Genomic DNA, 14945 nt, shown 5'->3' on the forward strand with positions numbered 1-14945 from the left:
ATGGGTTATTTATGTAAGTGACTGGAGAAATCTCAAGTATGGTACAGGGTTTAACTATGATGGAAGGAGGAAGAACTTACCAAGGGCATTTCTCTGCCTGGGATACCTGAGGTCCAGAGGCTGGGTGATGCTCCCGCAGTGGAATGCAGTGTTGTGCTGAGTGATGCTGAGTCCAGCCAGAGGAAGAGGGATACTAAGGGGATAGATAGTCTCTTCACCTTAATTCTTTACAACTTCTCCCTGAAGAAACTGAGGCCTGGGCAGTAGGGCAGCTTGATGGATGCCACTTGGATGGTGAAGCAAGTCATGCCTACCACTAATGTCACCAGTAACCGTCTGCCATCTTGAGGGTCACAAGCGAACAAGGGTGTTTCACCGTTTGTTCATTTTCAAGACTCACAGTGTTCCAGTGGGAAGAAATTTAGAGGAAAAAAAAAAGTTCCTAAATAGTTATCCATAAAAATTCCCTGACAGTGAGATCTATTAGTGAGTAGAGTGGTTGCCCTTGAGAAATGGTTAAGAATGTCATTATTTGATACTACTAAAATTATATTAGATCGAGAACTTGGGGAAACTGGGGGTTGGGGCTCTTGGAAAAGTCCATAAAGGGGAGCAGGGCCACACACAGCCCATCATGTACTTGTCAGGAGAACGTTTGCATTTTTCTTATGCACTTAGATAACTCTGCTTCTCTCCCTGTCTATAATGGAGAATACCCCCTACTTGGATCTTTTTATATAATGTGAATAATTTGGTGGCTGACGAGCTCCAGGCACCATGCTGGGCACTTTACCTTATTAGTGACTTTTCGGTCCCCTTCTCATCCCATACCGTCCCTGCAGAGGACTTTCCTACCCGCGCCCACCATCCCGTTGCTCAGAGCTGCGGCTCCCTCAGTGCGGGGATGCGGATGAACGCAGGGCCCACCCCGCACACCCAGCTGCTGCAAGGGAACAAGGAGAAAGCGCAGGTTCAAAAAATGATCAGCTGAAGACCAAGCATAGGAGGCCTTCTATCCGGGGAAGAGAGCTTAAAAAAAAAAAAAAAAAAAGGTGCAATCAGTGTGAATCTACCGTTTTCTTTCCCCACTTAGCTATTTTCCATATTTCTTTGTTTATCATTTACTTCTGATAGCCTGTGAATCTCACAGGAGCACAAATCCTCTCCAAAACCGATTTAATTAGGGGTAAAAAGGCAGGGATCCTATGAAAAAGAAATCCCCGTGGTCATGTAAATGTGAGGGGTAAACATTTCGCTGACAGAAAGACTCCAATATTTGTTATTCCATGAAAATCGGCCTAATGTATAAGCTGCATTGATACCCCTATAGGTTAGGTTAAATTCACCCTTGGAGAAATTTTAATTTCAGTGTTACTATTATAATCTGGGAGGTTTCCCAAGATGGAAATGTCAGTAGAAAAATAGGGGCCCATCTGAGAAACTCATCTAACAGGCAATTTGGGGGCAAATATATATATTCTGCTTTATATAGTTTAGCACTAAAATGTATTTGAGTAATACCTAAGAACATGTCTATTTAATCTTAAGCAATGGGTTATGGGAATCATCAAAAATCAAACACAATAAAAAGGAACAATATTTATGGCATTTTAAAGCCTATCCTATTATTGGTTAGTGCTCCCCTCAATTGTTTAACTGCAATTCGTTCCACTTTCTCAGTGTGGATGATTTTTATACATCTGAGTTAAAAAATAATGCTGCTTGCAAGTGAAAAGTTAAAGACCAAGACAAGGCCTATTAGAATAACATTACACTTTTTTATTCCCTGCACTTATTTCGTCAATTAGTAATTATTTCCCTTTTCCTATGCAACAAAATAGAAGCCATAAAATCTTTGATTTAATGAAAACTTCCTTTCCAAATAGGTCCTCCAACTCTGCTGAAGGCTTATAGGTAATTTATCTACCTCAGTAGGCAATGACCTTTTGTGAATCAGGAGTCATTCCTCACTCCTAATGAGATGGATCCAGATGCCATCCCACCCTCTGCCTGTCCACCGCCCAGCCCCCCGACGCCTTCCTCCAGCAGAGAGGCTGCACCGCTCCCACATCCTGCCTCCCAACTTCTCCAAAGTGGGCTATAATCCGTCCCCGCACCCCGCACAGCGAACCTGCTCAGGATGGTGAACCTGCTCAGGACGGAATCACCCTCTTCCCTGCGCTTCCTCCTTGAGGTGGCTGAACATTGAATATTCTCTAAACTGCCCTGAGGAAAAAAGGGTGGAGGAGTGGGAGAGGCCAGGAGAGGTCTGATTTTTGTCTGGGAAGTAGAAATAACTTCCCGGTGCCTCCAGAGGCCTCCCTGCCTACTCATCTCAAACCACAGTCACAGAGGAGAGAACCTGGTGCTCGGAATACCACCTTAGGCTCACTGTTGTGGCAGCGAAGAGCAGTGCATGCTGGGAGCCACACTGTGGTCTCCAGGCACTTTTGACTGAGTTGATTCCAGTGCATATGTTTATCTGTAAATTGGATCACGCATTGCTGACTGTATATTATACACATGTATGACTACTTATAATGTTTTACTAATATGTGCATAGGACACTAACTATATATATTACTGTATGTGTATATGTATTTACTGTCCTGTACAATATATTGAGTGCATTATAAAGCAAATACAAATCGAGAAGAAGCATTGGATAAATAATAAAGATGATAAAGATTTTAATATTTTCTCCCTGTTTACCTCTGGAGCTTGTAAATCTTCTGCCTTCTACCGGCCCAGAGAGGGGAGAATGATACTTGTGCTCTTCTTGGTCCCAGGAGATCACTACATGGCCATAGGAACAGCACTGGGGCCACTTAACCTCCTGATATCACACGTGCTCCCCACCAATGTCTGAGGTGAAGGGGCAGGAGGTTAGTAATTGAAAGACCAAATTGTTTCCCCCACCCCACCTTACCCCATCCCTGCAACGTGTTTTTCACACTAAGCTTTCCATTCACGGGAGTGGCCTTTGCTAAGAGAGTGAAAATATTTGCAGATGACTAGCTCAGGAATTCCTTCCGGAAGGTCTGATGAATTTATCTTCAAAATAGTTGGGCAGTGGTGGAAGGTTTAGAGATACAGGTGTAGGCTGTGAAGGTGTAGGCCCAGGTCCCTCCACGATGGCCCATCAGGCGCAGCCTGAGAATGTCCCACTGCCAGCCCCCACCCCCCCGCCGCCAGGCAAGGGCTTGTCCTTTCTCACTGAAGAGTCAGGAAGAAATTAGAGGTGGTCTTTCACTAGTGCCTTCACCAGAGGAACATCCACCTGAATGGGAAAGATGTGAACTTCACAAATGTACCACCAGTAGGTTGGGGGCACGGAGGGAACATGGAGTAAACTCAGCCCGAACATCTCCATGCCTGATGTCTGATGGTGATTGCTCCCTGAATCCACGTCTGTGGAGCATAATCAATATTTGAAAATAACTAGCAAATCAAAGTGCATCAGAAATTGAAACTTGGAAATCTCTCTCCAAGCATTTTAAAAATGAGTATGTACATTCATATAACTAATTATTTTAAATGCACGAAGTTGGATAAAACCCTCTACATACTAATCTTAAAGATAATTTTTTTTTTTCTGGGGGAAAAAGAAGTCTAATTCTAATAGGATATTTCTTTAGACGTTCTGATATTCCTATTTAAAGTCTAATAAAACAAAGTCATGGACAGAGAAATTGTGTTTTTTGACAATAACTCATTCAAAGAAGAATAGGATTCCTTGATGACTTTTTGCACTTGAAAAAAGTAAGCTACCAAGAATACTAAACACTTGAACCTATGTTTTAGGGAGATAATTTTCCAAAAAAATAAAACAAGAAGAAAAAAGCCCTACCAATGCCCGGTTTCTTTCTAGGTCAATAATTCTGCTTTATTCACATGTCTGGGTGAGGCTGGCGAGTGCGACCTGCCAACTGAAGCCACTGGATTTGACACATTTCAGTGTCAGCTGTGGGATTTCTGCCTTAAATCTGTCAGGACGGCCCTGTGGCCACTTCTGCAAAAACCCTTGGGGACAAAATTTATTGTTATACCTCAATAGCTTTTTGTTCACCTCCAAAATAGGGGTCCAGGGTCATACTAATGATTGTGGAGAGACAAAATGCTCTCTCTATATTTTATTAAACAGATTTCTTAATAATTAATCAAATGTGAAAATTATTTTCCATCACTCTGACACTAAGGCTAAAGCATTGCAATTTTTTTTCTCAGCCTGTTTCTTTTTCTTTTAAATTGCCCTCTGTGGATTCCCTCAGCTACAAAGCAAGTGAGTAGAGAAAGCCCAATTTACGACTTCGCTTTTTAAACCATAATCACCCCTCTGGGCTTCTACTGAGGAAGGGCTGGGGGGATTCTGCAGGTTGTCCGGTAAACACCTGAGAAAATCTGTTCTTGGATCCCCCAGAACCATCGAGGGGCCGTGATACCCGGGATAGGAACAATTCCATGGAGGTCCACTCTGAGCCAGACCACTGGGCACCTCTACTGGGAGACGACAGTGTTGGAATAAAGACATGGCTCTTTCTCTCAAATAGCTTGGTGAAGTCAGAATTGCTTTGTTCATTTTGCAGATGTAAGCAGAGGACACTGCACTGCTGAGGAACTAGCCCCGAGTTCTCCTTCCAGGCACTCGGCAGTAATGTTGGCTCCATTTTCAGCCTCCGGCAAGACCGAACCTGGAAGATGTCTTAGGGAGTCGGGGCCCTACTCACTGACAGATTAATACCAGATAAGGGACATTGCTAGGGAAATGCACAGCAAGCAGTTCTTCCGACCTTTCCTTACTAAAAGGTCAGAGAGAAATCAGAGGTGGTCTTTCATTGCTGCCTTCATCTAAGGACATGCCATCTGAACGTGTGAGATGTGAGCCTGGCAAGCACAGGACTAAGTGTGTGCAGGGGCTCAGGGGGGTGGGACTGTGGAGTTGGGCTTATATTAGCAGAGGGGGCTCGGAGGGGTGTGTGGGCAGGAGTGAGGGTGTGTAGGTGCACGGCCGAAGCCACCAGACTAGGCAATGCAGGAGCCAGGTGGGCAACAGGACCGGGTTAGAGGCGCACGGAAAAGCAATGGCTGCAGGCAGCATCGTCAATATTCTCCCTCTGAGCACTAATTACATTATTAAGCAAACAGACCAACACAGGGTGGGAGGGACGGAAACATGTATTTAGGATCTAGTCACTCTCCACTTGGCTGTAAATAATCATGGGCATACACAGTTCTTTCCCTCCCAAGTACACTACTGGGCACTTTCCTTGCTTTTTCTTTAATTTGCTAAGCTTGAGAGAGAGAAGTATTGTTTCTCATGCCAGCCATTCTCGAAGAAGTCAGATTCTCTGTGTTGCATGCTACCCAGCTCTATCAGATATTTCTCAGACTGGTGGCCAGAGCAGCCACCATCCCCCTCAGAGAAGATGCAGGATTCAGGAGTAGCAACATGCATTTTCTTGGCTGTAAAGAGCATGCACTTGCTAATTAGACCTTTGCAATATACAAGAGCCCCAAATCTCCTTTGATCTAGCTAAATCCAGCCTAAAGAGGTGGGTGTAAACACAGGCTTGGAAGAAACCAGGAACAACATGGAAAGGATTTGTATGCAATGGGAATAAATCTGTTACCAAAAAAAAAAAAAAAAAAAAAAAGTCTAAGAGGAGCTTGCAGAAGGAAATCTGCAGCAGGCTGAGCCAGCCGGGTGAATGGCAGAGAGAATAGAGGCTATTTGAATACTGATGTGGCCCTCACTTTCTTCCATTTCCATTAATGACATGCTCATCAAGGGCAAACAATGGGACCGGCTGCCGGCGCCTGTCACAGTGTGTGGGTGCTGGGATGCCAGGCTGTCATCCCTGGGCTGCATTTAGAGACCTGCACGCTAATAAGAAGTGCTCTGTGCCGTCAATGCAGACAGGTGCTTCCGCGGCTGGGACATGCTCCATTCCCTTCCCCCTGAAACCCTCCTCTCCCTGCCCCCCTGACAGACACCATGAAATGCACAAATTAACAGCCCCATCATGTTGGGCTGCTGCTGCCTGCGGTGAAAGCAGAAAATCAAGTTGTCACCCAGGGTGCAGTGATAAAGCCACAGCCTCATTTCTCTGTTGGTGCCCTATAATAGCAAATGCCAGACAGCTGGATGGATGGGAGGCTTTAGATTAAGGCCTTGATGCACTCTGGCCAGAGAATTAGTAGTTGCTGTTTCCATGTGGATATTTTGTTCAAAACAAACATCTGGAGAAAGCAAAGTTTCCTACAGCAGAAGTGCCCTTTGCTTCTTCTGGAATCAAAGAAAACAGCCAAGAGAGTCTTTCCTTTCAAACAATCCCAGTTAAGAGTCTGAGTCTGCATTTGCTTAGAACTTTATCAAGGACTTACGAGCTATGCAAAGGTTGGACTTACGAGCTATGCAAAGGTTAACAAGTAAGCAGAGTCTAGTGCTCCCAGGCCAATCTCGATGCAGGGAATGATTTCTGGGTCTGCGAGGGCCTTGGGCCACTTACACCCCATCCAACAAGTGCTCCTGATAGACTCTTCTTCCAAATTTCTAGAGCCCCTCCAGTAGTCTGCCTAGGCTTTCGCCCCTCCCCCATCGTCACAGAATGAAGCTGCTTCTCATGAAATAACAGATGCAAAGCCCCCTGATCTCCCAGCACTACTGTGGTTGGCTCCATGTGTCTGGTGGCCTGACCCAGCCTAGGCTGACACGGCCAAGTGTGCAAAAGGCAAGAAATGGAGGGGCCTGAGCCCTTCAGACTCCAAGGAGTTTAATGACATAATGGCCTGAGAACTTCAACATAAAACAGGAAGAGCAACTAACGAAACTTACAACATAAAACCCCCCTCCTGTCATTTTTATAGTAACAGTAAAACACTTTATTGAATTTATGAGCTACATAATGACTATGAAGAATGTAAGTTGAATTAGAACCAACTCGGAAGTATAATATCAACTATAAACCCTTTTCTATTACCCCATCCCTTCAGCTTTTTCTGTCCTCTTCCTTTTAACCGAGGGACATTGCCTTCCTCAGACTTACACCTGAGACGGAGTTCACAACTTGCTAATAAATCCTGACTCCCCTCCAAAGCTCCACGGCTGACAAACCTCCAAGGGGTAAGACGCTCCCCAGGGGTGACCATTGTCTCTCAAAGCCTCCGAGCTATTACAATGCATTTTAGAAAAGAAACCAGTTCGACATGTCTTTGCATAAGGCCTGTCACATTGGGAGGATCTCTGAGGATATACCTCAGGTATTTCAATATCTGTGACTCCACATTGGAATGGCCTTTCCATAATAGAAACCACAAAGCCCTCAGAAGTTTATGGAAAGCATCCTCAGTCAAGGACTCAGAGTGTGAGGGGCTGGGGGTCAATTCCTGACGGCCGGATGGGGGGAAACGCAGATCACTGAGCTAAACAGTGTGCTGGGCTGTGTTTTCTGTTTCCATTTCACTCTGTAAATCTTTCCGTTCCCCAAGGATTTTTTTTGGAGGGGTAATAAAATAAAATGGGTGAAACAAAGCCATAAGCCAGTTAAGTCGGAAAGACATCTCATCTCATCTGAAAGGAAGAAACGGACCATTTCCATGCCTAAGGCTGACAGCAACGCCTGAGCCAGCGACAGCGCGATTCCATCTGATTTATAGAATAATGGGGTGACAGATGACGACAAAAATAAACTTTTACTGCACTGAACTGTTCCTTTATTTATGAAATTTGGCCAAGTAGTGAAATCTTTTATCTGCAAGTTGTAACATGGAGTGGGAAGGAGCGATGATGGTGTGGTAATAGTAATCCGGCGATGGAGGCTGAGTCAGTTGGAAATGGATTGAGGTAAAATGACTCCCGCGCCATGATAAATGTGAACAGCGCTTTGCTGACAGATGATCTAACAGGTGTTCATAACAACTATATAAGAGGATTTATTTATGACCAGCCACAGCCGCAGCACTGTAAATCAGCTCCAGCAGCTGCACGCCGCTGAAACCAAGTCCCCGATGGAGGCCCGGCGCGAGAGCCCAAAGAACACAATTCACTCCAGAATCTTAATCATCAAATAACATTTTTTTAGGTAATTACACCACAGCACAGAAATCATAATTACTTTCAATTAGGAAACTGAGCTGCCCGTAACTTTGTTTACAAAATATTTTTATGTAGGCCCCGTGGTTTTGATGAGGCCTGAGCAAAATGGAGGCTCTTGGGGTCACGGAAAGAGTGCCCTTGGGTGTTGGCGACTTCAGTGTGATGCCGGTATGAGGCCCTCTGAGGACGGCTTCATTTTGTCGGCCAAAAATTAAACCTTAAGTTGGGAGGGGACTTGGGTCTCCCCCAAAAGTCTGCATTAAGTTCCCCTGGGCAGTGTGTTTGGGTTCACGCCTCACCCTTTGTTGTCATTCCTAACTTTACACAGTTTACTAACAAAGGGAATAAGCATGTAACAATGAACTCATTAGAAATGGGGAATTTAAATTTAGGCTGAGGGGCCCATCTTTATACAACCCTTTTCAGTTACTTTGCAAAGGCAAAATTTAGTATTTTTCTTTTTGTAGGCCACGGTCTTGACAATTCCTTACTGTTATCCATGGAGATGATTTACCCTACTGTAAAACAAGTCTTCACATCCATCACACTGCTTACAGAAACAACCCCCCCTCCCCCCCGCCAAATTGGTTCTTACATGGGTGAGAAGATGCTCTTCTAGGAGGAACAAATCCAGAATCTTGGTTGAGCTACAGTTTGAGAGCTAATCTATCTTCCCTCCCTCCCTCTCATATTATGAAACTCCCCCCTTGGCAACCCCTCCCAGGCCAGTTAAAGAGAAGGGTGTGGGCAAGGTGAGGCTTCCCTGTTCTCTCCAAGCCCACGTGTAGCACCTGCAGTCTTCAAGAGTTTACATGAATGAGCCCACTGGCAAAATTATCTACTGGTTAGGCTTTCTAAACATCTCTAGATCTGAGAATATTCTACACTGGGGCACCTGGCTGGCTTAGTCAGTAGAGCATGAGACTCTGGGTCTCGGGGTTGTGAGTTCAAGTCCCACCCTGGGTGCAGAGATTACTTAATACAATTCTCCACGTCAGCCTTATTTTTGGTGTCTCTGGCGCTCAAGGTTGTAGATGAGAAAGCAGTGTTTTAGGTCATTAAAGACAAGTTTGAGTCTGTTGTAATAATTCCATGTTGGAGTTCTGAGGGGCTTGGGTCTTCAGTGTACACGTTTACTGAAGCGGCCAGGAATTACATGTACAAGTGACTATGTACATCAATTTGGCTCCAGAGAAAGACAGACACAAGGGGGAGAAGATTAGGCACCACTTCAACATACAATCACTTAACCAGTAAATAGATACCAATGCAATTTCATATTCTTTAGCTACTTTTAAGTCCAAAAAGACTTCAGAACCTGTAAATAATTCAAAAGCACAGGAAGTAACTAAAATCCCCAAGGAAATATCTAACACTAGCTTACAAACAGGACAGTAGAACCAACAAAGCTGATTTCTCCTGATCTCTAGGTTCACTGGTTCCCAATCTTCTTTTTCCTGCCTCCAGTTTCCAAGGGCAGTGCGGCCCCACCCACAGTATGGCAACCATTCGCTTCTCCTCTGACCTACCACAGCCCCCGAGCTGCAGACCTGGGGGATGGCATCAGGGGGACAGCCTGGGAAGGCAGAAGGGAGAAATGGGGGCACAGAGTGATGTGTGGGTAAGTTGCTCTCTACACAAAGGTACATTCTGAGAGACAGCTTCAGTTGAGAACAATCTATTCTTCCAGAAACTTTTCTCCTCTAAATGCCATCCAGCTTCATTGCCTCAGTGGAACCTTCTCAGACCTCTCTAACCCAGTGAACACTGCTTCCCCCTAAACCCAATAGCTCTTTCTGGCGTGATCTGACAATCATGCAACTGCTTCACAACTCTTTCCAGAAACAATTTCAGCTTTCAAACAGCTATGTTCCAAGTTTGTTGGTCAAGTGATCACGTGAAATCTAAAATATTTTTATTCAAAAAACAATTTCAAATGGTAGTTAACTTACCACGTCAGGTCTTAAAATAGTGCTTAGTCCACAGTACAGTTGAAAAGTGGTAGGAAAGTTACTAAGATAGAAAGAGTAAAGCCTTCATTTAGTCGCGTTGAACGCCATTTGTTGGGAAGTTGCATAAAGAAAGGAGATGGAGACCGTGAAGATTCAGGAACAAACTTCTGGTCCATTTAAGGGCATGCTTTTCTATTAAACACAATTTCCATTCATCTAGAGTATAACACTATCATAAACTTGCTTTTTGTTTTGTTTTGTTTTTTTGGTTCCTCTAAAATCTCAAGAAGAGAGTGAAAGTGGTCGTGAAAACTTTTCTTGAGGTAACTGGTCAAGTTGGAAGGAATGGTAAGGAGAAGGGTAGAAAAAAAAAAGCAAGTATATGGTCAGAAAGTAATCGCCTTTCAATTAAGCGACCTCCGATTGATGGAAGAACAAAAGAAGTGTGCACCCAGTGGCTGGTCTGGGCAGGTCACCTGTGTGAGGAGGGGGAGGTGGAGGTGAAGAGATGGGTTCAGCAAGACTCTGGGACCTGAGAGCTCACTTAAAGCTACTGGACTCAGCACCCAAAGTGAGTGGGGCTGGGGAAGGAGGTGCGCCTGTATTAGTATGTAAGTGAAGTTTGTTTGCAAACCAGGGCTCACTGACTCAGCGAAGTCCACACTGCCATTTCTTCATTTATTGCCAAATGGATTGTGGTTTCTTGGGGGTAGAGCACATATCTTCTATTTTACTATACCCCTGACAATGGTTACTGCAGTTCTTCACGTTTCACCGTGGATGCAGGCTTTAAATAGAGAGGAAACAGTAAGGCTTTGTTAATTTTGCACTGTAACATAGGGCTTTCCCCCCCTCATTATGTGAAAAGAGGCCTTTTCCCTGTTTAAACACATTCCCCTATAACGTTAGAGAGATTAGAGAGAGGAAACAAAGAAGGTAAAAAAGCTTAGGTTTTCCTCTAGCTAGCTAAACTTTGCTTTTTAAAACCTCCCTTTATATTATTCATCATTCTGGATTCTTGTCTCCTCTAATGTAATATCTATCTTCTTAACATGAACCATAGGTTACAAGGGCAAACTTCTCATAAGCTATTATAAAGTTATTCAAATGTTTGCAAATAGTTCCTGAGAAGGGCAAGTATCAAGTATTTTAATTTGGTAAGTTCATTGTTACAGGCTCTTCAGAATAAAAACATTCTCCTTTTCTTATAATAAATAAAGCAAATGTATTGAGATACCGAAAATGAGGCAATGTGATACCAAAAATGAGGCTCAGTCTGAAATATACTATGAGAGCCATTCTTCAAGATTGGTGTACATAAAATGTCCCATTAAGTGGACATTAAAATGAAAAAATATAGCTAGAATTAAGAATTCAACATTGACTAACTCGACTCAATGGAACAATTTAGAGATAATCATGGATTATGATAAAGTTAAAGGAAATATGAGGTAAGGAACTCTTAAACACTGTACCAAAAAAGGAAGAAACCCACCCCCTTCCACCCCCAAATCTTAAAACTTGGGATTTTGGTCATTTTTCTAATTTCCACTTATATGAAAAATATTTTAATGATACTAAGCTATTGATGTTAAAATGGCTTCAACTGTTAGTATACCACATTATATTATTTAGTATAGATTTTAAATCTCAAGGTTAGCTATCAAAAATTTATCTTATTCAAAACTAAAGTTCCACTGAAACTTCCTTAGTTTCCAAATACGTATCTATGAGTAACCTGTTTTCAAAGAGAAGTGCCCTCATTTAAGGAAAACAAAAACCTGTCTACACCACAACATCCATGTTCCCTCTGCTTTGATGCATTGTGTAAACATGTTTTTCAGAAAACAGGTATGTAGCCTGTCAAACTCTTTATAACATTTGCAAAAGTTGTTGACTGAAAACCCCAAAGGTGTGAAGCAAGCCCCGAGAAACAGGATTATTAATGGAAATGCCAACCGGCTGCAGTAACAGCGTCGCTCCTGGCTGTCGGCTCTGCCATGGCCGGAAGGCTCCAGGGCGAGGCCGGACACGTGACTCCCACAGCTCTACTCACCCGGAGTCGCTGCTCTTGTTTGCTCTCCCCAGCTCACAAGCTTGAAAATTTAATTTTTCAGGTCTGTTTTATTCGAGGAGTATTTTCTAAGAATGTTTTTATTCTTCTCTTTATATATGTTCTATGGTGTTTCCACCAATATATATTCTTTTTACTTTTTAAAAATCATTATGTGGCTTTAAAGAAAGGGAACTGACTAGCATATACTCTCTATTACCTTATATCAGAAAGGTAAATAAAATTTCAATTGGTTTTAAAAAGGTATAAAAGACTTAGAAAAAAGTGTCCTGGTTACAGAACAATCTAACTAAATACAGTGACTTGCCTAAGTCAGCAAACAAAATAAACACTGCAGGGAAAAGAGCGAATATGTTGATTATGTAACTGGTTCTTAAAACTTCTACAATTAGGTTTATACTGGTTAGTTTCCAAAGGTGTTTCAGTCTGTCTAAGTTGGGCATCAAGATTTGTAAAGGAGCAATGAGATAAAAAGAATTTATTCAGCAGGTGTAATACACCTTATAATCTGATCCCTACTAATCAAGATTGCATGGAAAGAGACATTTTATGTTACAACATGATGATTTTTGCTGTTGTTATTAACTATATCAATTTTTTTCTTGGAGTTAACTACTCTATAAAACAATCAGAAAATCTACTTGAGTTTGAAAGTGGGTTTTTTTTCACTAACTAAACCCCATTGACTGCTTCTTTGCAGAATATAACACTCAAGCCATTTACTTTAAAATAAAGAACTATCAGCCAATGAACTTTGGGATTACACACAGTTTCTCATCAAAAATGCAAAGACACATGTTATTCATATGCTAGTTTATTATTCAGAGATGATTTCATGATGAGCATTGTCAATAACCAATTACAATACCAGGAAATTCATAGAACAAAATTCTGCAGCGATCTTGTTGTTTTTGTATTTAATTCTAAAAAGTGTGCTACCCCAATTTTCAGATACCAAGCTGAGAGGCCATTTAGACTATTTCTAGGCTGATTTTTTGTTTACACTGGGAGGGAGGGTAATTTCCAATGAACTTAAAATACCCAATTCATGTCCATCGTGGTGAAAAAAGAGAAGAGGAGAAGGCCAGAAGAAGTAGCAGGACAGAGAAAATGCCACATGGATTCAAGAGTTGAGAAAACTGACAGTAAAATATATGTTCTTTGGTTAGCAAAGCGAAAAGGGGGCAAGTACTGCATACATGATAGATACACACCAGCATTCTAAAGCAGGAGACAAGAATGTCAAGAGTGTATTCTTCCCCCGCTGCCAGATGGAAGGGCTATTATTATAAATGAAAGGCAGCAGTAGTGGATGCCAGGCACTTTTGTTGTGTGCCAGATTCTGAAGTCCAGATGTAAGCAGGTTACCCCTGGGACAGGACGGGCTTCAGCTCCCGCAGCAGAACAGAACCGATCACGGTTCTCTCAGTGTTGATGATAAGCTGGGCTGTAGAGCCTTCTTTCAGCTCCACTGTGACGAGCATCAACGACCCACTGTGCACAGTTTTAGCTGCAAACCTGAACATAAAAAAAGAGAGGCCTTTTGTCATGAGGGGGGGTGGGGGAAAGGAGACGGCACAGACTCAAATAGGTTTAAAATAATTGTTTTCTCAGTAATTTCTTACAGGTTCCCTACTGCCAAAAACCCAAAGCCAAGCATTCTTCTGAAAAATCAATAAACTGCCCAGCACCATGCTTACCACAGGCAGGTAATTTTAGTGCATTGTTAGATCGGAACAAGAAAAGGAAGTCTATTTTACTTATTAGTTTGGACAAGAGGTATATGTGAATAATTCTCCATTAATATATATTTGGGAATCATTCATTTGATATTTAACATTTCACCATGCATGGGGCCATTTAAAATAAACCACTGTATTTTTATTTTTAAAACATATTAAGAAAAGTTACTTTTGTCAAAGAGCTTGAAATTTTAATTCCTCATATGTGAAAATGATTATGCAAGAAATTAGGTAATTTTATGGACATTATAAAACTCATACTGTTTCAAAAATTCATGCATGCATGTTAAAATATTCAAATTCAATCTCTAATGTTGATGACGACATGTAACAAAATCACAGGACAGCCAGGTACAACACCACACACCCTCTTTTTAGATTTTTTTTAACGTTCAGGATGTTAGATACTTCTTTTTGCTTTAGAATAGAGGAAACTTGAAGTCTAAGGCTCCATTACTAAATTCCAAGACATGAAGAATCTACTAATTACATGGAATTAAAAGCAAAACTAGCCTTTTAAGCACTGCAATTGACTGAAAAGCTGTTGGAGGCACAATGAACTTCTGTCAATCCTGCTAATTCATTCTGCACGCACAGTTGAGCCCTAGAGACGTTAAGGAAGAGGACGGTACCCTCCTAGGCCTCCATTTTCCACATGGAGCATGTTCCACACATTTTGGGGAGGGGGGGGGATTCGATTGCAGGGATGACTGGAGAAAAACAAAGTTGCCGCACATGAGCTTTTGAAAACACTAACAAGTGTAGAGCAGGTCTGTGACCTGCTGTGACCCCACTTTGCAGGGCCAATCCCCTTTCCCCTTTCTGTATGACACGTGTCTGAATCTGAGCCATCTGCCTCAATTTGCGCAACATCTTCAGCCACAATGGCACCCAGTTAGCCCTGACAACAGCTCACAATACATAAAAATAAAACGGCCGCGCTGACAGCACGCTGCGGACTATTCAAGAGCAAACCAACTGGTCAGTGTCTCATGTCTGACAATTAGCATGGGCCTTGCGCAGAGCCCGTGGTGTCCTCAGGGATCTGTTTAATTACCATCAACATAAAAGAGGGAGTTTAT

General features: G+C 42.6%; 1 protein-coding gene across 7 annotated transcripts in view; it reads right to left on the bottom strand.

Moving 5' to 3' along the window:
- The window catches only part of AP3B1 (adaptor related protein complex 3 subunit beta 1), a 321148-nt gene that overhangs the window by 44738 nt on the left and 261465 nt on the right, over positions 1–14945 (bottom strand). For 2 of the 7 annotated variants that reach the window (XM_064596275.1, XM_064596274.1), the window contains exon 27: positions 81–13639. In XM_064596275.1, the coding sequence (XP_064452345.1) occupies positions 13486–13639 (154 nt within the window). In that variant the 3' untranslated portion in view covers positions 81–13485. Of the gene's footprint in view, positions 1–80; positions 13640–14945 lie in introns of those variants that run through there. The other 5 variants (XM_064596279.1, XM_064596277.1, XM_045896979.3 and 2 more) reach the window with 4 other exon arrangements.

Source organism: Mirounga angustirostris, unplaced genomic scaffold (genome assembly GCF_029215605.1).
Source record: "Mirounga angustirostris isolate CCGP_5_RB_7025 unplaced genomic scaffold, mMirAng1.0.hap1 SCAF_7, whole genome shotgun sequence".
Taxonomy (NCBI): domain Eukaryota; kingdom Metazoa; phylum Chordata; class Mammalia; order Carnivora; family Phocidae; genus Mirounga; species Mirounga angustirostris.